The sequence below is a fragment of the Fukomys damarensis genome, unplaced genomic scaffold (genome assembly GCF_012274545.1).
Source record: "Fukomys damarensis isolate Sample0158 unplaced genomic scaffold, DMR_v1.0_HiC HiC_scaffold_26, whole genome shotgun sequence".
Lineage (NCBI taxonomy): Eukaryota > Metazoa > Chordata > Mammalia > Rodentia > Bathyergidae > Fukomys > Fukomys damarensis.
This window is the reverse complement of record NW_022900938.1, coordinates 18,316,259-18,337,952: the sequence shown is the minus strand read 5'-3', so window position 1 is coordinate 18,337,952 and position 21,694 is coordinate 18,316,259. Positions and strand designations below refer to the sequence as shown.

The 21,694-nt window shown below is 38.2% G+C and overlaps 1 protein-coding gene across 5 annotated transcripts; it reads right to left on the bottom strand.

Annotated features, from left to right (window-relative positions):
• Nucleotides 1–1,229: 1,229 nt before the first annotated feature.
• LOC104850232 (RNA-binding protein 45) lies at nucleotides 1,230–16,049 on the bottom strand. 5 transcript variants are annotated; one of them, XM_010607071.1, is made up of 9 exons: nucleotides 15,622–16,049; nucleotides 12,431–12,553; nucleotides 8,489–8,615; nucleotides 6,449–6,571; nucleotides 5,538–5,723; nucleotides 3,863–3,992; nucleotides 3,626–3,710; nucleotides 3,249–3,415; nucleotides 1,230–1,429 (listed from the first exon to the last, which is right to left on the bottom strand). In XM_010607071.1, the coding sequence occupies exons 1-9, from the start codon at nucleotides 15,925–15,927 to the stop codon at nucleotides 1,237–1,239; spliced, it is 1,440 nt and encodes a 479-aa protein (XP_010605373.1). In that variant the 5' UTR covers nucleotides 15,928–16,049; the 3' UTR covers nucleotides 1,230–1,236. The 5 variants fall into 5 exon arrangements, with proteins under 5 accessions (XP_010605373.1, XP_010605374.1, XP_010605375.1 ...); XM_010607072.1 differs by having other exon boundaries at nucleotides 3,249–3,412; XM_010607073.1 differs by having other exon boundaries at nucleotides 5,538–5,720.
• Between the last annotated feature and the right edge of the window lie 5,645 nt (nucleotides 16,050–21,694).

The following is a 21,694-nucleotide window of genomic DNA, read 5'->3' as shown; positions in this document are numbered from 1 at the left end:
TAGCTCAGTGGTTCTGGCAACTCTCTCATAAGCGCAAGGACATGAGTTCGATCCCCAGTACCAAAAAAAAAAAAAAAAAAAAAAATTCAAAAACAGGAATAATCACAACTTTTGCAAACTATTTTAGAGGATAGTATATCTAAACAGAATTTGGTTCTTAACATTTTATTCATAAACAGGAAAAACGTTAATTCTTTTTCATTGGCTATTTAATATTTCTGGGGTTAAACTACTAACAACATATGGTGTAATGAGAATAGATGTTGTCATTAAATAAAACATCCCAATACTTGCTAGCTTACATAATCAAAAACAAAGAAAACCTTAATTGAGAAAAGAAACAGTTTTAAGTCAGAAACTTCAAACTGGATTCATGTGAACTGCAGTAGACTCAGGAGGCTGATGTGACTGGAAATTAGTAAATGCAGCTTTCCCTGAAACTCAGAGTTCATTTATAGAATTAAAAAAAAAAAAAAAATCTAACTTTAAATAATGCTATCCCAAACCATAGAAATATAGCTTATTATAGAAAAAAGAATCTAAGTGTTATTTTTGAAAACAAACAGGAGAAGGTAATAATATCACTGTATATGTCAGTATTTATAATAAACAAGAGTTTTTGGTAAATGGTCAGAATGTTTAAAAATACATATATGCACACAAAAACATTTTCTGAATGTGTATTTTTAATGCACAAATTCATAAACATAAGTCCAGAAAAACACCAATATTGAAATTAAAAAGGTTAAAGAAGATACATTATTTAATACTACTTTTTAGGCATTTTATTAGAAGTAAAAACATTATAAAAACTGAAAAATTATTTTAATTCATTATTCAAGACACCAGTTCTTCACATTAAAAATCATTTGTAGTATTTCAATTTTAAAGTTTATTTAATAAGTACACAGTAAAACATTCAATTCTTCAAATCTAAGATGTTCATAAATAAAAAGCAATTAATTTTCTGAACTGAGATCTGATTTTATTTTATAGAGGAGCACACACATTTTTCCATCAAATGCCAAGAACAATTTTTAAGTTTAAATAAGTTTATATTGTAAACATATGCTCTTGACAATGTGGCTTTACTAGCAGTTTTAAGCCAAAGTGCTTTTGACGAGTGCTTTCTGAAAAGTCCACGATTAAAATATTTATGTTTTATAGTACATCCCTCTTCTCATACTATTTAGCCAGTGCGTTTAAAATTCAAATGAAGAAATGCTTACCTGAGAGTCAGTAAGTTCTCTGCCGCTTGTTAGACTCTTCTCTTGGGGAATCTGCGAGCATAACTTTAAGTCTGACCCCATTCAGAATCTTCCCATGCAAGGTTGCAATGGCATCATTGGCGCTCACTCTATCTGCAAACTTGGCATAACCCACGTTTTTTCCTGACACAAGGTACACTTCGATCAGGTTACCAAAACGACTGAAACACAGTAAAAAGGAAAATTAACTGATTCCCAGGAGGGAACTGAAATCCATGTAACTTGTATTTTGCATAAAGAGCTGATGCTACATTAAAATAGCGAACCACTCCATGACCTAAAATAGAGAATACACAGGAATGGAAAAGAACACAGATTAAGGGTGTAAGGCCGTGTTATAATGTGAAGATGATATAATATAAAACTCTGATTATGACACAACTAGTGACAAAGAATTAAAGGTCTCAAGTTCTGTCACACGTGTGGGTCAGTAGTGTTCCTACAAGTCAAACTGCTGCTCAGTGCTCCAATACGGGGTCCATTCTCAACTCATTTTGCACCCTTCTCCCTACACCCGACAGTTATTTCGTGCCAGTCTTGCTCGTCAACAGCTCACTCGGCTGATTTCCTTCTTCTCACTCTCTTTCCTCGTTCAGATCCGAGTCACCCGCGCCCTACATGGCTTCACGTTCTTCACTAGGCTTCTGACCACTGCCTCGGTCCTTTCCCACCCATTCTCTGCCCTGTCTTCTTCGTGATCTTTCTGAAACAAAACACGATCATTTCCTCCTTACACATCCCCTCAGCATCTCCTCACAGCCTCCAGGGTAAGGACAAACTCCGAAAACAGCTCTGGGATCGGCCCTTGGCCTCTTCCCCTTCACATTCCCTCCTAATGTCTCACAGTCTGTGTTCTAATGGCTCCCTTTCATATTCTCTTGGGCAGGAAAAACCATCCACACCTGCAGCTTCCTCCTGTGCCAAAACAGGAGACCCTGCAGATCTCCTCATACATCTTGCTTCTTTCAAGAAGCCTCCTAGAGTTCCTACAGCAGGGGCCACTCTTGTGTCTGTCACACATTCCTTATCAGAGCACCAACATCACTCACTAAGTTGTAATTTCCCATTTGTCTGTTTCCTCTGCAGAGTGGATCTAAGAGGAAAATGATTATGCTAGTTTGTTTTCAGAATATCATGTTTTGTTACATAACATCTTGAGAACTTACAGTGCCTACTTGGCATAAAGAAGCAATTCAAGAAGAAAAATAAAAGAATCAGTTAAATAAAGGTCAAAATATCTGAACTACATGCCTGACGTTTTGTGTAGAAGCTTCCTATCTATCTTCTTAATTCATTAATATTCTTGCAGTGGAAACAGAAAAATGACCAAAAAGAAAAAGCTTCGTTAGGAGTTACATTACAAACAGAAACCTTCCCTCTCTTCTATACTTATTACATGTTCTTCCTTCCCTATGATCAAGTAATTATTTATTCAATATGGTTATGTAGGCCTTAGGATCCAACAGAGTGCTGGAAAAAATATAAAGTACTTAATGAATGATGGCCAGATCAACTATAAATATGAACAAAAGGATATGTGTAAAAAATTCTAGTGCAGTCAGGTTGATGCTGATGTATTTTTGTTGTTTTTTTTTTGGTGCCAGGGATCGAACTCGCGTCCTTGCATTTGCGAGGCAGGTGCCAGAACCACTGAGCTAAATCCCCAGCCCAATGATGTATTTTTTTTATCAAGAGAAATAGTAGTTGTCTATTCCATACATCTAGCTTTTCTGAATAATCCTATATAATTTATTTCAAAACAAAATAACAGAAAATTTTGTGTAGAAATTTGGGGTAGCAAAGAAGAGGAGGAAATGATCATACATTGAAAAAGAGGATTCAAAAAAGGAATTTTAAAAAGTCAAAGAATAAATCATATCTACCTGTTAGGTATTGGATAGAGTAAGTTGCAAGACTGTGAGAAAGCCAAAATTATTAAATTACACTATAAAAACATAACATGCAGAATTGAAATCTTACCAGAATATATCCTCTAATACATCTAAAGGTAAAGGATGAGGATTAAACACAATAAAGAGTCTTTCTTTCACAGGAGTTTCTGGATCAGCTTTTTTTTTACATGATGGAAGTATAACATCTGTCTGGATTTGAGGCAACTGTGATCCAGAACTTCCTCCAAATTGCTGCTGAAGAGGGAGATACAAAATAAGATTAAAAAAACAAAACAAAACCGTATTTCAGGGAATTTTAGCCATAGCTACAATGATGTATGTTGTGGCACATATATCCTCTAATATGACTCTGAATATTTTCTTACTTAACAGGTAATAAAAAAAAAAAGGTCAGATTTATCTTCAATTTGCTGTACTGTAAGCGTTAAATTCTTACCTACTTACCAGAAATTGCTGTTGGCTTGGGTTATTCCACACCATAGAGGCAAGTTGCGCAGCTACCATCTGCGTTGCCATTTTTCTAAGGAGACTGGAGACAATAACTGATAATTTACAGAAAGCTGGAAATACTCAGTTCTAGCTGTTACTTGTTTTTTGTGACTTCCCTGTGGGTCGACTGTTTTCTACCTTTATTTCTCAAATCATAATCATGTTCTTAGGCACTCCAGGAAAGATACTTACTCTGTTGCATTACTCCCATCATCAATGAACGAAACACCTATTCGATTCCCAGGAGGGTACTGAAATCCATGTAACTTGTATTTTGCATAAATAGCTGATGCTACATTAAAATACTGAACCACTCCATGACCTAAAATTGAGAATACACAGAAATGGAAAAGATAGCAGATTAAATGTGTAAGGACTGTGTTATAATGTGAAGGTGAAACAATATAAAATCCTGGTTATGACACAACTAGTAATACAGAATCAAAGGTATCAGATAATAAAGTTCTGTCATACATGTGTGGGTCAGCAGTATTCCTAGAAAGTAAAACCTAAGTCTTATTTAGAAAAAAAAATACTATTTTAGGAGTTTTAACTTATATTCTGTATAATGAAAATAACTTCAATATACTGATTTTTCTTATCTACTATAAATACACCTATACACCTAAATTTTCATTTTTTGAAACTTATTTTGAAATTTAAAAATTTTCTCTATCATACTGGGTAGGAAATGAAATGAGAAGTGGTATATGGAAAGAATATATACTTAGCTAGGTATAGCAGTGGAGAGAGACAAAGTGGTATGTATAAAAAACAAAAGTAAAAGAATGTCTCAGATCAAAAGTCACCTCCTTCAAATTCCTTTGGGGAGATTTCAGCTAAGGGGACAGATTTCAATTCAAACTAAAGGGAGAAACAATTTTATACAGGAGAGGCCAGGAGCTTGTGACACACAAAAAAAAGGTTTTTAGATATATTTAAAATATGACCTACTTTGGGTAAAACACCTAAAATTTTGTTTCTATCTAAACCCAAGCATCCAATATTTTTATGAAATTAAAACACAGAAATCAAATGACCATTTAAAATGAACTGAAATAAGATTGAACATCCTGAAACATCTCTGTTCCAATGACACACTCTACAGTCAGATCTAACCATACAGAAGGTACAGTAAATGCATTTCAACACACTAGATAAAAGGCAGTTGGATGGGGGGCATAAAGCAGAATGACAAATAAATATAACAACAAACGTGCCAGGAAACACAATATATGTGTCTAGGTGCTTTAAAGAGAATGACAGGGGAAGTTTAGGTTAAGGATGGAGATAGAGTAAAGGAGGTTCAGTGGAGAGTTGCACTAGGAGGTAAGGGCTGGGCAGGGCGACAGCATGTGGGGTCATCCATCTGAAGGGTGAGGTACTTTAGGGCTGCCAGCCCAACCCATATTCCTTTCCCTACTTCTGCTCAACACTCAAGGCATTCTGAAAGGACTAAATCAGATACAGTGCCCTGGAAGAAAATGCCAAGTATGATGTCTTTATATGGCTTTTCATTTCTAATTCTTCAACAAACAAGCAAAACTGCCTGGCATTCATCAAAAGATTACAAACAGAAATCCTATCATGGGGTATTTCTTTTGCTTCTTGAAACAAAGAATGCTTTATTTCATGAAAATTAAAAAAAAAAATTTTTTTAAAGAATAACTTTGTACAGAGGAGATACATTCCAAGGGGTTTATTTATTAAAGTAGTGGTAGATTTTAAAGTCTAAAATAGAGAGAAAGAAAAACTAAAACTCCTACCACAGAAATAGTATCTGTCATTAAAAAAAAAAAAAGACATTTGAAAAAAGCCATCTTAACAAAACGTAAGCTATGTAAAAACAACATCGACAATATTTTACCGTAATTTGAATAAGGATCTCGTTGAACTTCACAATACTCCAATCCTGGTATTATATCAAAAATGCTGAAAAGCTGTTCTTCGGTGAAAGGAACTCTCGATACAACTGACAGGCGTTTAGAGATAGATTCCTGGCCTCTGCTGTCATTCTTGTCAAAATTTGGAAATTCAGATTGTTGATCTCCAACAATATTTAAAACAAAAAGAAAAATCCTTACGTTTTGATATATTCAAAAACTCATGCAACATTTTATGCACTAGAAAATAAAAGCCCATTGCACTGGACAAAGGCACTATATTTGGCAGAATGCTTTTGGTCATCAGCACTCCCAGAAGAGACCAATGGGAAGAAAACACACAATTCTCCTGACCCCCTAACTTCAACACAGAAATACAAAGACTGATTCAATAGGAGGGAATTCAGTAAGTAAAATTTAAAAATATGCTAAGAATTTTATGGCAAATAATATCTAAAGAACTTGCATTCATCACTCACTTTTTCCTTTTTCTAACTTCAACTTTTGTCATTCTTTTTCTGTAGCCCTAACTTTAAAGCAGGCACAGTTTTGAGACAAAACATTAGGACTTATATTGAAGGAATATCTGCATATGTTTTCTGCACTTTTTGGTTAGCTGCAAAAAGGCAGAAATTCTCTCAAAAAGCGGTGGTGACATAGTTTAATATATAGATAATGCTCTAATCAGAGAAAACTATAATTAGAAGTAAACAAAATAAATGCTAAAATTTAAGGACACTTAAAGTCTTGAGCAATGTTTTATTAAAAACACACTTCATTTAAGAATTTTATTCACTAGGTTTGATTTAGACTAATGATTAAAAAAAAGTTAAAAAATGCTCAAATTAGAATGCATAAACTAGATCTACTATTGAAGTAAAAGTAGTCCACTTACCAAAAGGAAATATATTTAATCTAGGTTCATGTCCCAAAGCCTCCTGCCTCATATTATTATAGTAATCTTGTTCTGAGGATTCAGATGGTTTATTTTTCGGTTCAGCCAAGATTGCTCTAAAACCTGAAAAAGAGAATTCAGGAATTTCAAATTTCATTGCCAATTTAGCATACCTGCAAATGAACATGGTTGCTGGTGCCTGACTTAGCTTAACATTGTGCAAAGTAAAATCTATTCACGGCCATTTCCATCAGACCTACTTCTTTGCTTTGTGAATGATGTGGCAAACAAATCTAACAGCAAGAATGCCAATTTACGGGTCAATGCAGATATGGAAGATGTAATTCAACTGCACATGATATTATTATCTTGCCAACATTCCTCAACAACAAAACCCTATCTGGCTTCTTCACATTTAACCTACCACCAAGATTTTTCCTTTGAAATACATGTAGAATATGTTATTGTTTACTCTACCTTCTCTGCCTGTTTTAATTTAGAATTTCTTCAATTAATTACAACAGCCCTTTAAGTAGTCTCCTTGTTTCTGGATCAAGAGTTCTTAACCAGGGGTCTAAGCATGAGCTACAAAAGATGGGGAAGTTCTAAGCACTCTCTGAAAGTTTAAACAAAGTACTTATGCATATATTTGCACATGGGTGTAATTCAATGGTTCACAGCATTCATAATATTATACTGTGACTTCAAAGAGGATAAAACTGGCCAGTGTGAATTCCTTCAATGAAAATCTATGCTCAATACTGTGATTAGATGACCTATTCTATAAGCTTTATTTATTTATTATTATTAATTATTATTTGCAGGGCTGGGGATTTAGCTCAGTGGTTCCGCCACCTGCCTTGCAAGCATAAGGACCTGAGTTCGATCCCCGGTACCAAAAAAAAAAAAAAAAAAGAATGGTAAAACTGTGCCTGCCTGACACACGCAAGGTCCTCAGTTCGATTCCCAGTATTATTTTGGGAGTGGGCCTCGCTAAGCTGCTAAATTACCTAAGTTAGGATGAGCTCAAACTTGTGATCTTCCTGCCTCAGCTTCCCAGAGTGCAGGGATTGCAGGAATATGCCATCACATCCAGCCAAGCTTAATTATTTTTAAACAAACTACAAGAGAATCCTAATGTGGACTAAGTTGGAACTCTTCATAACTTCCCACATATGGCTCGATATACTTAGTTGACTGTCTCATAATTTCTCAGCAGGAATACTGTGAACAAGACATGTTCATTCCTAGCTCTGGGCCTTTGCCAACCCTGCTCTCATCTTTTCCCCAGCCCATTCTACACCAGACGCAAGTCCTACCTCCTCTCAATGTGTTTACATGCTCACTTGGAGCACTTGTTGCTCATCATTGATAGACTATCCAACCTACTTTTGAATAGTTCTTTCACTTAGCAAATTCTTATTGAGTCTACTATAAACAGAAGTTACTAAAGAAGAGATCTTAATAAATCTTTACTGAGTCCTATCACTATACTAGGTATCTGGGATGGTAGACAAATAAGACATACTTCTTATGTTTGCAGATCCTTTAAAAATTATTCTGTTATTTAGTATTTTTTACCTATTAGGTCCTGCTACTCAATGTAGACATAAAATGCCAGTATTGCCAAATATTTTATTTGTGTTCCTCTATTTAGCATATTAATCACTGTAGCATAGGTACTCAATAAATGCTGGCTGAATGGGAAATTTAGAAGTATCTAAGAAGAAAATTTTGGTGTGGACCTTCTGGGTAACTAAAAATGCTATTAAGAATTCTTTCTTGTAAGTATAATTTTCATAATACCTAAAAACAGTACTTTATTCCATATAATTTCGTATCACTTCAAAGAATATCCTGGCAACTTTAAAATGCTTAGTCTTTATTATTTATACTAGTAACAGCAGAAGATTCAATTATCGTAACTCTTAGCTTGAAATCAACTTTATAATTAAATACCTATGTTAGCAAACCTTAGAAACCCTATGCTTACCCTACCTGTTAAAAAAGTCTTTAACAATATCAAAAACATATTCTTACTTCGATCACAGTTTTCTATTGCTTGGGCAGCTTGTGATGGTTTTAAATATCGTACGTAGCCCAAACCTTTACTTTCTCCAGTGACTTTATTCTTAATAATGCTGCAATACTCGATATCTCCATACACCTACAAGAGTTAAAAGACAGGATCTTAGGGAACTCAAAATTAATAATTGAAGAGATTATTTCAAAACTAACTTTAAATGTATTATTGTTCATGCCTTGCGGCCATTAGGGTGGTGTGTCAACTTTATTGGCTTTGGGATACACCTGGGGGATTAGGAAAGCACACTTCTGGGAGTGTCTGAGTCAAGAATGGTTGGCCTTGGGGGTCTACGTCTAGCCCCTTGCCGTTTCTATCCTGCTCTGTTCCCCTGTTCTGTTTCCTGACTGTCATGAATTAAAAAGCTTTGGTCTACCATGCCCTCCTACTATTATGTTTCTCCCTTGGAACCAGCCAATCATTAACTGAATCCCCATAAAATGAGAGTTCAATTAAACCTCTCTTCCTTTAAATTGTGTGTATCAGGTATTATCCTTAAACCTCTGTTCCTTTAAGTTGTGAGTGTCAGGTATTTTGTCCAGTGATAGAAAAACTAATATAGTAAATTGGTTCAAAGAATGGGGTCAATGCTATAACTCTAGCTGACCACGTGGTTCAAGGAGCCTTTGGACTGGTTTGTGGAAATAATTTGGAAAGGTTTAGAAATGGGCTAAAGAAATCATAGAATGCTATAAGTAGGGCCTGATGTGTATTTCTGGTCTATGCTTAGAAGATCTGAGTAGGGATAGGAATTTAGACAGCAAAGGAGTTTCCAGATAGGAAGGAAGACTCCATTAGCAGTTGCAGTAGAGCCCACGAGTGTTATACTCTGGCACGAAGTTTGTCTAATTTTGTCCATGTCCTGAGACTTTGCAGGAGACAGATTAACAGTGGAGGAAATTTCAAGACAGCTCAACATTCAGACTGTGGTTTGGGTACTGCTGGATGCCAGATTTATGGTAAGAATAGGGAAAAGACAGAACAGAAAAACTTGAAAAACCCAAATCTTGGAATACAAGAAACCCAAGTAAATTTGGGGCCAAAGGAGATGTGGCTGCTTAAGAGATTAGAAGCATTAAAAGAAACTAAGTACTTTGTACAGGGACAAGAAGATGCCTCATGGGATCTCAGGAATTGGAAAGGGCATTACAGGCTTAAGGTACAAACTGTCAACATTTCATTTAAGAAGAGAGTTGCTGGGCCCCTTTGCTCAAGAAGGACCTCCTATGAAATTTGTTCCTAGGATTCTTTTCACTATTCTCAGCCATTTAGCCTCTCAAAGACTGCTGTAGCCATTGTCTAACGGGAGTGGCTTCTTCCCCCACTGACAGCAGACCTTGGAAGCATCCCCACGATGCTGGTTTTACTGGCATGCAGAATGAAGAGTTGTGGGGTCAAAGAGAATTCCTTCAGATTTCAAAGGAAGGCTTGAGAGGTTGGGCATGAAGCCCTTAGGAGGGCAGAACATGAATCTGTGGAAATGAAGTTGAAGGTGCAGTGCAGAACCCAGGAAGTTGAAGGTACTAGGAACATGGAATGTCTGCCCACGAAAGCTGTAAAGCATGAGTGGAACCAGTCCAAGAGAGAGGCCATGTGGGCTTCAACTGGCAAGGCTAAAGGGATGGGGCTGCCCAAGTCTTCTGTAATTCACATTTGACCACCACATTCCCAATGTCAGACATGGGACTATAGGGTTTATTTGAGTCTCAATTTGGTCTAATTCTTGTCTGTCCCCTTGTTCTCTCCTTTTGCAATGGAAATATTTTCCCTGTGCCATTGTATAGTTAGGATTATGCAACTTGTTATTTTCACAGAGGTTCTCAACTTAAGAGTTTGCCTTAAGTCTCAGAAGACTGAGTTTGACCTTGAATTTTGAAAAATGCTGGAATTGTTGAGTTTTGGGGAAGGGATTGTTGTTTCTGGTTGTGTACAGTATACTTGTAACAGGTTAGACAAAATTATAAACTTGTTAATGTCTTTATTTGGAGATTAAGTATGGTTAAGATATGTTTGGTGACAAGGGGTGTGATAGGGTGGTTAGGGTTACACGTCAACTTCATTGCCTTTGGGATTCACTTGGGCAACTAGTAGAGCACACTACTGGGTGGGTATAGGGGGGTCATGAAGGCAAGGCCTAGGAGTCTACATCTAGTTCCTTCTTCTTTCCTTTCTGAGTCTGTTTCCTTGTTCTGGTTCCTGGCCACTATGACCTAAGTAGCTCTGATCCATCATGTTCTCCAAGCCAGTCTAACCATAGACTACATCGTCTTAAAGTTCTCTCCTTTAAATTGTGGTGTCATGTATTGTGTTTGGGCATGGGAAAGCTAACTCATACATGCTTCTTGCTTGCAAACGAAGAAATCCTTCAAAGATACAAAGACATTTTTATTGTTTATTTCATAATGAAGGCAACTTAGCCTTTCAGAAATCAAATAATTTGCATAGGTCACAAAGGAGGTAATCATAGAAAGAAAAGACTTATATATGGTTTGAGTAGCTTCAAATTCTTACTCAGTTGAAGTTAAGGCTTGATGCTCTGGAATTGAGCATTCTAGATTGAAACCTAGATTGAAAGCCACTTTTTTTTTTTTTTTTTTTTTGGTACCAGGGATCGAACTCGGGTCCTTGTGCTTGCAAGGCAGGCGGTGGAACCACTGAGCTAAATCCCTGGCCTCAGCCACTTATTAATTAGGCAGATTATCCTGCCTGTGCCTGCCTCATTATCTGTCAGATGGAGCAATGGGTTGTTTTAAAGAACAAATTAACAAATCTATATTACGTGCTTACAAAGAGCTTGGCGCATACTAAACACTCAATACACATTAGCTGTAATTGTTGAACTGTTTTAACAGGAGCATAAACAATTGTGTATTCTTTCGGAGGAAAGTCAAAGTATATCTCTAAATCACTCAAAATGTTAATAATCTATTTGAGAAATATGCACTAATGTTTATTTTTAATGCCGGAGGAAATTCGGATATAAATTCTTTATATTTATTATTTTAATAAATTCTCATGTACCTAGTAAGCAACTTAATTACTGTGCATTAAAGTATTATTTATTATTCAGAAAATGATGAAAAGTTATAAATGTAGGAATAAAAACATTTTTTCTTACTAGAAGTGTAAGTATGGAACATGTATTTTTGTTATGTTATTTTTGAGGTAGTTTGTTCAACTCTCACATGGGACAGGACAGAGGAGTTTGGAAATTATTTTTTTCTGCTTGTTTCTGATCTTTCTTGCTTCTTGCCCACCTGATTCATAGCATTGGCAGCATAAGTAGAACAAATATTAAAAAGTATAACTCAAAACAGTTTAAACACTGTTTTAAAGTAATCTTTGTGGAAGTTTAGTACTGCATACAAAAGTGAATGGCTAAAAACATTTAAAATTATTTTCAAATTTCATTTACCATTATCTGTACTCAGAGCTGCAGTTGTTTTCTTCAATATAACTCCTTCAGAAGTCCAATTTTAGGATAAAAAAAATCAAATGATAAACCTTTCTAAAAGAGATTCCCCTTTCCGTGTATGAGTAAACTGTCAACATACTATAGGCCTGTAATATTAGATAATAATCTTACATAATCAGGCTCAGCTGACTCACCTCTACATAACAGGCAATAGATAACAGATAGGAGTGAAAAGAAAGTGCTTTAAAATTTTAAAAATCAAAAGCAGGATCCAGACTCAGTGTGTTTAAATCTTAGCACCAACAGCCACTAATTGTGTGATCTCACTTAAAATTCACTGAGCTCTGTGCTTCATTATTCTGGATTTATATTTTCATGATAAAGTTTGGCAGGGGGCCACCCTATCTTTTCTAATTTCTAGTAAATGTGCAACCTTCACGGATGGAGTCATCACAGCTGCTAGGTGATTAGAAAACATAAATACCTTAAATTTTTCCCTCAGATCTTCTTCTGTGTAGGATTTCGGTATCATAACAAAGATTCTTGTAAGTTCTTCATCTTCAACATCTCGGTGACTTCCAGATGATCTGGACTGAGCAATAAAAACCTAAGAAACACACAAAATCCCCAAAACAATTGTCAACCATTTTCCTATTCCTTACGTATTCTTAACAATTTTATGTATGTAATTCATATTAGGTTAAAAATGCAATGCGAAAGGGTCTTATGAAAAACTTTTTTCTAAAAGTAATCTTTATTGCCATGACTTTTTTATATAATGCCAACCTTTTTTTAATACATTCATTTTTGATTAGCAAGAGCAAACGAATATACTTAAAAAGGATGCATACCTTGCAGCTGTTGATACAGTTCAAGAAAATGTTCATTATATATTTTATAGCTATTAAAACATTTCACATCTTTATTCTGTTTACTTATTCTATTAGATAATAGGAGAACAGAAAATCTGATTATGAATTCATCTTCCTTTTTTCTGCTGTTTGTATTTTTTGAGACAGGGTGTTGCTAAGTTGCTTTGGATGTCCTTGCTATTGTGATCCTCCTGCCTTCACTTTCTTGGCTTTCTGAATGCAGGTGTGCACCACTATAGCTCTCATCTTTTTTTGTTTAGTAATGTCAAGTGTTTTTCAAGTTTTTAAGTTCTCATTAGCTGCATAAATATGAGATTATTGGCTATCTTTTAACTGATGCTTTTGTTCTTTGTTTTTTTGGTACAGTGATAGAACTTGGGGCTTTGCACTTGCAAGGCAGGCAATGGAACCACTAAGCTACATCCCCGGCCCTGATGCTTTTGGTCTTATGAAATCATCCTATCTGTTAAAACCCCATGTGTTGGCATCCGTTTTATCTGAGAACATGCCAGCTGTTGTATAATTTTATCTTCAACCACTCAGTACCTTTGTATTTAAAGCCAGTATCTTGCAAACAGTCATTTTATTCAGTCCTGTTTTTAAATTTTAACCCTCTTACAATCCTTTCCTTTTAATTACTGTTCAGTTCATTTACATTTAATGTAATTATTGATACAGCTGGGTTTAAGTGTAGACAGTTTTCTATTGATTTTTAGAAAAAGGTATCACAACCATATTCTGATTCACCTCAGTGACGATCCAAATGATTTCATTTGTGAGCAGAAAAAGGCACAGGATTTTTCTAATATTGGCAATTTAAATTTATTGAAACAATGTGATACTAGCGTTCTTTGAATTTAATTTGCTTACTAGGGTTGTTTTTATTTAATTTCTAAATTTTCTTGGTTTTCTACTACTGCAGAGGAATGTTAAAATCTGTGACTAAGACTGCACTTGTTCATTCAGCTATAAGTACAGTAAGTTTAAAGGTTTGGTTTTTATTACTTGAACATAACTAATTGAGTCACCATCAACACTAGGACTGCTGAGGTTTTGTGTGTATGTATGCATGTTTCCTTTAAAGGGTAGAAATATATCAATCAAATATGTTAAACTTGGACTATGGAATTCCAGTGTAGGAGGGAGAAACCCAAAAGGATACTGGATTTAAAAAGCCATTTGGGATATTGGGAATGGTGGCACATGGCAGTAATCCCAGCATTCGGGAGGCTGAGGTAGGAGGATCACTGTGAGTTCCAGGCTGGCCTGGGCTACATACTGAGTTTATCACCAACCTGGACTACATAGTAAGACCCTGTTCTCAGAAAAACCAAAATCAAACAAACGAAAATGCAATGAAGGACTTTATAAGTGTTGGAAAAAGAGAATATTAAAGCCATGAAGAAAGTCACTATTTTTGCAAGCAAACAACCTGTCATATAGTTGGAGACATATCCCTGGAGTATACTTCATTCTTCCTTCAGTAATCTGCACTATATGCCAAGCACTATGTGAGATATTAGCAATAGCATATTGAGAAACATAGAAATGGACCAGTAGAAAATTACTCTACTAGATGCAACAGTATAATGAATGATCAATAGGAAAACACAAAAGACGGAAGCTGTAAGAATATGAGTAGATACTACAGGAAAACAGGAGCCTCGAGTCACAGATATCCAAATTTCAGAAGATTGACATGATTAAAATCTCCAATAAAGGACAACATCTATGTAGAACACAAGAATGACTTCGTAATGGAAGATTTTTCCTTAATGGAAGATATTTCTATCTTCCTAAACAAACCCTCATAGGTAAGCAGTGCTGGGCCCTCAATTTTACTTGTGGGGATTTATTAAGGGAAGTGGGCTTCAAATTTGGAGCATTTTGTCATTGCCCATGTGGGTTCTAAAATCCTTTTACACTCAAAAGTATAAAAATCCATTCCATTAAGGTCATAACTGCAAAGAAATGAAAATTATCAATCTACAGCAGGAGTCAGAAAAACTATAGCTTTGCTTTTGGTATAACCTATAAAAACTTTTCACATTTTTAAGGGGCTGTTGGAAGTAAACAAGGATATGACAGAGATTGCTACCCCTAAAGTATACAATATTTATCTTGTGATCCTTTATTGAAAGCTTGTCAAGCTCTGATCTAACATATGTTGTGGCCCTATAATCAATTTTGTTGATGCCTAGTTCTGAGCCATTTCAGAGGACTGGAGAGTTGACTATAAATTTATCTTTCTTCTTTTAGCTCTAGCAGTTATACTGAATGTATTCTGATGCTCTACTACTGGCTGCACCCAGACATGGGAATGCCATGTACCTTTTCTTACCGTTTACTGGGCTGTGGTATATTCTCAGGCTCCTTCTCTTTTGTGTATGGAGGGGATACAGGCAAGACCTCCAGAGAGTGAAATATCTGAGTTCTTCATTTATAAGTCCCTATTAATACTCTTCCCAATTTTCAGTAAACGAGAAAGAGAGACAGACAGAGATACAGACAGACACAGACAGAGATACAGACCGACAGACAGCTTCACGGCAGGCCGGGGGAATGGGCTGTGGACTCCAGAACTGCCAGGAACCACAGGGTGGCACGGAGAGCGGGCTCGCATCAGCCCCTGTCCGCAGCCCGGCGCAGGCTCAGGGGCCTGGGGGATCCTCCGCCAAGGTCACCCCCACCCCTGCCGGCTGCACGGTCAGCCTCCTCCGCCCCGGCACAGCACCGGGGGAGGCCCGGGAGACCCACCCCCGCCTCCCTGGCCCCGCGGGCACCGCCACCCGGGCACCCGCACCTTGATGGGCTTCGTGTTGTTGGGCTCGAGGCACTGTCCGTGCATCTCCTCCATGGCCCTGCAGGCCTGCGAGCTGCGGGCGAACTTGATGAAGGCGATGCCCTTGGACTCCTTCGTGTGCTTGTCCCGCACCACCCAGATGTCCTGGATCTCGCCGAACGGCGAGAAGCGCTCCCGCAGCACCGCCTCGGGCGTGTACTTGCTGATGACCAGGAAGATGCGGCTGTTGGGAGGCTCGTCCAGGCTGTCCACGCCCGGGCGGAAGCTGCTGCCGCCGCCGCCCGCTGAGCTGCCGGCCTCGTCCATCCTGCTCCACCTCGGCGCCGACGGCGGGACCGGGTCCCTCTCGGTCCTTGCAGCCTCAACCTCCGTCTGAACCCACTCGTCGCGGGTCCGCCTCTCCGCTTCCGGAAGACGAAGTCAGGTGCCAGACGAAGCCCTACCGTAGGGGTACTGGCTTCCGGGAGCAGCCTGCAGCGCCCCCTGGCGTAGCGGGGTACCCGCCCTAAGACCAGGGCGCCCTTCTGAAGCCAGGTTGGAGTTATCAACCTTTTGTGCTGTGCTTGTTCCCGGAGGCCAGCGCAGCCTGCCTGATACAGGGCTTTCCCAGCGGTGACTTTGCCTCACTACTCCGAGGATTCTTTCCCCAAACTTTACAATGACACCTGTTGAAGGTGGCCGACTTCATTCAAATTGTTTGGGGAGGGGGGCATAGTGCTATGTACTGGCACAACTGCAACAGGGTCTTGAAATGGGGACTATACTGACAGAATGGCCCTAATTCGACTTCGGTAAGGCAAGTGGGAATTTATAATCAGGATCAGGAGGAGAGTTAATGGATGGGCAACTACTCAACAAGGAGTAACAAGGATTCTTGCTAGATTTGCTTAAACAGCATTCTTGCTGAAGGTTGTGCAGAGTAATAAATTATTAGTGGTGTCAGAACCCAAGAGTGAGGATTGTACTAACCTGATTTAACAAGACTCTTGTTCAAACTGGATTTGTGTTAGTTATTTTTCTCTCATTGCTGAGACAGAATACCGGACACCCAAAATTCAAGGTTTATTTGGCTTACAGTTCATAGAGAATTCAGTTCATAATCCACTGGCTCCGAAGCAGGAATGGTAAACAGACATTGCAGAAGAGAAACAATATGGCACTCACAAGATATCAAAGGTAACAAGGGAGAGGCCTTAGCAGCATCTTTCTGCCCCCTTTACCTTATTCCCACTACTTAGGGCAGATAGCACTCACACCCTAATCCGAGTGTCCTCAGGCCTAACCCTCACCATGAATCAATCACACACTCTAGTTTAACTTCCTCTGGAACAGTTTGAGGCTTTAGGTGTGTGTGTGGGGGGCACCCAAACAGAAGCCATAACAAGAGCAAAGAGTCTAAGGATGGACCTGGTCAAATTATCTATGTGTTGGGCACTATGCTGTATATAAAGGAGACATTATTAAATGAAACAGTTACTCTCTTCCTCTCATGGAGCTAATATTTAGTCTTGTATAATTAGGAGCTAATAATTTAAGGTCCAAATGCAATAATGTGTGCAATGGCACAAAAGAAATAAATTTGTTTCATTCAGTTATGGTGTTTAGAAGTCCCCCTCATGTTTTTCCCTAGTTGTTATTATTTCTCTGTGCAATATCTGTACTATGAAAGTGCTGTTTATTGCAGAATTTAGCAAATCTAGGAAGTATCTTGTCTTTCTACTTTTCTTCTCTCAACCAAACTAATCAAGATGAATGAAAAGAAAAACACTGGTAATTTTATTGATATGAGTGCAAAGTTTCTAAGCAATACTATTTCCACACTAGTGCCATCTAGTGGAAAATTTATACTTTTTTACACTGCTCTGACAGCAAGTCTGTTTTTGTAAAATAAGACTACTGATGTGTGTTCTGAAAGATTTAGGCTGATATTCAGGGCAGTTAGTTTTTTCTCAAAAAAAGGAGTGGGTAATGCTAGAGAAGCAAAGTTTCATCATAAGTCAGTTGTAAAATGCCACATATTCAAGAAAAATAAGAAACTTAGTTATAAATTACAAAAATACAGTAAGTATGTAGTCTTCATAGTGCTTATTTATTTTCAACAGATATTTGAGGTATAATTCCCAAGTCATAGACCTCACCCTTTGAAGTTGTTCTATCAGATTTTTTTAGTATGTTCACAGAGTTTTACAAGTGTCATTACAGTCAACTTCAGAGCCTTTCATCACTCAGTAATTACAGAATTGTCTTAGTTAAAGTCATACTACTTCTTTGAACATGAATTACATAGATCTAAAACGTTTTATGTATCTCAGGGTCTGAGGTTCAAAGAATGACTGTTAGCCTTACATTACAGAAAAGGTGTTGGACATTAGCAGTTTAAATTTTTTCAAGGCTTTAAAATATGTAGCCTAACAAGACTTGGTGGTGCATTCCTGTAATTCCAGCAGCCTGGGCAGTTGAGGCAGGAAGATCACAAGCTCAATTCAGGCTCGGCATCCTAGGCAATTTTTTAGTGAGAACTTCTTTAGAGGGAAAGAGAGAGAGAAAAAGAGAGAGAGAGAAGAGGAGGAGGAGAGGGAGAGGGGGAGAGAGGGAGAGAGAGAGAGAGGGAGAGAGAAGGCGCATGCTAGGGAGACTGTTCAAGGAGAAGGTTCAGGGCCCAACCACTGGACAAGAAAAACCAACCAATCAATCAATCTAACACAGTGTTACAATGATAAACTCATTTATTCTACATAAATTTAAATGTTCTTTGAAAAATTTCCCCCTTCAAATCTTGTGAATTTGTCTTGTAAAATGAAAGCCAAGGGCCTGGAGGTGTAGTTAAGTCACAGAATACTTTCTTAATATTTATGATACTTTGCATTCAATCTTCTGCCCCCTATACAGGTATTTTGGATTTTTGAAATGCAAAAAGAAAGTAGCAATTTTCTGTTAGTATCTTCTAAATTCTCTCAAACTGAAATGTAAATGAAAGAATGCTTACTTGGTTAATAATATTAGTCTTCATACATTATATTTAATTAAAATTTGTTCCATTAGCAAATTTTCTGTGGATTTGACCACTAACATTGGTGAGCAACCAATAACGTTTAGATTGTTTTATATGCATATGGTCCAGAGCTTCTACTTGTCCCATCTATAAGCTATTGGCTCCTGTTAATGCATGTAAGCGCTTAGCTTGGCTGGTTATAGGCACTCAGGAAATGGCAGTCTCTTGAGTTTGCATTCCGTTTTTGAGTTTGAGAATAATGTTTAATGTCTGATTTGTTTTTTATAGTAGACTAGGCCCTCATGGTTCAAACTGATGACATAAATCTTTTCAGGTATAGCTCATAGGGAAGAACTCATAGGAACCACTTAGAGTTCATCCAACCATCTGGTGATTCTGGCTATTTAAATTAAAATAAAATTTTTCTAAGTTAATTATAGTTAAAATAATTACTAAGTCAGTTTCTCATTTAATTGGCCTCATTTCTGGCACTCAGAAACTGCTTGAAACTTCAGAAAAGAAGCCCACATAGAATATTTCCAACACAACATGTTGGACAGCACTGGTCTAGAGAACTAGAATACGGGGTAAAACTCCTACTTATCTAATTCACAAACTTTTCGCTATTGTATTTCCAAGTACCTTGACTGGTGAACAATTTTAGAAAATAATTTTAATATTTTTATTTCTCTGCCTCGGCCTTATCATTCACCTCTCACTCAAATAATTATGCAACCAGAAGTTTCTATTCCTGTTCGATTCCTTTTATTTTTCTTTTTGGTAGTAGTGGGGAATTTAAACCCAGGGTACTCAATGCAGGGAAAGCAAGTGCTGAATCACTAACCTACATCCCAGCCCTTTTCATTTCATGTTGAAACAGGGTGTCACCAGGTTGCTCAGGCTGGCCTTGAACTTGCCATCCTTCTGCTTCAGCCTCCCAGAGTGCTTGGATTAACGATATGCTCTGTAAGGCCCAGCTCTATTCCACTTTTGGGACCTTGCTGTCAGTTTTTGTATTACAGCATTTTATGTGGCTCACTTGTAATAATTTAAATTTACAGTATTTTGCTCTCCTAGATTGTAACTCATGGAGAACTGGGTAGCAAATTTTGGCATTTGTACTCCCAGCTGGATTGGCACAGTGCCTTGAGTCTTTATTTTATCCACGTGGCTTGATTCTTGTCAGTAAATGCTCTTGGCCTAAATCTTAAAAAATGGCATTAGTACTTTGTTTTGTTTTGTTTTTTTTTTTCGTTTTTGGTACCGGGGATTGAACTCAGGTCCTTGTGCTTGCTAGGCAGGCCACTGAACCACTGAGCTAAATCCCCGGCCCGAGTACTTTTGAGAAAGACCATTTACACACTGAATACAAGTAAATAATTTAACTCTTTGGTTAGGTAAAGGCTAAACAACAACTCCAGGTTTACCGCTTGAAGGCCACTCACTTTGTTACATAAGACTCAGCAGGTGGGGCCTGCGCCATCTGTGCCGGGCTTTAGGCTCAGCGAGAGTTGGGATCTCGCGGGATCTGGGGGCCAATCAGGAGCTCTGGTGAATGCCGCCCTTACGCGGTGTCATCCACTCCGAAGTACAAGCTTGGCGGGGCTTGAGGTGCTCAGCGTTGTGTTCCCGCCCTGTGACTGACTGCTTCAAACCTGGGGTGAGGGCCCTTGCCAGGCAGTGGCCAAGGGAGGCGGAGGACAGCGCTGCTGGCCGTGTGGTAGGAATGGGCCTGGCTGGGAGAGGGTGAGCCCGACAGCCACGAGATCTGAGCGGTCATTACGCCTCATGCAATTTGGGTCTGGGCCTGTCCAGAAGGAAGCGTCCAGCTGTCAGGGCTGTAGGAGGCTCCCGCAACCCCTCTGCCAACAGAAGATGTTATTCGTAATATCGGTACTACTATTATCATCATCATTTTGGCCTGCATCCACTCAGATGTCTGGGTGGAGCTAATTTCTGAGTAGAACTTTCTGCCTTTGCTCTGCACCCTCAACCCAGAGGAGCCCAGGCTGAGTGTTTGTAAAGCTGGATTCTTGTTCCAGAGCAGGGGCTCAGTTACAGCTGCTGAGTAAGGGAAAAGGCCAGAGCCCCCTCTCGGGGTTCAGGAACATCGGTAATTTACCCCGGATCACATCGTTGTGGCTGTGTTCATTAGAGCCCTCTTGGCTGCTGCAGCATGCAGAATCCTACTGATCTTATGGTCTGCTCGGTATTCATCCGTAAAATATTCTGGTAAGCTTCCTCCTCTTGTTGCATCACTTCAGTTATGGAGACTTTGTAAATCTCGAAAGCTTTCTTGATGTCATTATTCTGACCACATTCTTATTTTTAGGGCAATGGTATGTGCTGATACTAAACACTCTTTTACGTGGTCCTTCTTACGTAGCACTCTAACTTGGGAAAAAATTTTATGCATCTGGAATGTATCAGTTATTGTATTCAAACATGATCACTCAGATCACTCTGAAAAGGGAACTGTTAAACTTCTAAGGTTATAAATTTTACATTGGCCCCGCCTCTCATTTTCATGGTCTTTCCTCACCATTCAGCAGTTTGTGACCTTAAAATGTTTTACTCTTTGCCTCATCTTCCTCATGTGGAAAAATGGAGGTATGAATAGTAACTCTGTCACAGGGCTGTCGTGAGGGTTGTGAGTTAATGTTTATAGATAGGACTTTGACTGTATCGGGCACACAGTGAGCACTTACAGATGTTTGCTATTCTTATGGTCTGTTTCCTCACTGGGTGGACGAACAGCCATCCTCACACTAGTTCTCACCTCTTTTCCTCTTTCAGTGATATATTTTTTTCTTGAATACTAGATACTGGTAGAATGTCAAATAGTTATAGGACAAAATGATTTCCCTTGATAATCTTGCCCCTTCCCTTGCTTTCCTTGCTGAGTCTCTGGCTTTTAATGTACTTGGAAGAGGCTGATAAGCTTTTGTACCAGCTTATAGTCTTCTGTGATTGAAGACGGCTGCCACAGTAGTTTTAGTTGTGACTAATAACTGGTAATTTGCACAATGATAAAATAATTTTTTTTTACAAGTGACTCATGTGAAATCTAGAGCTTATAAA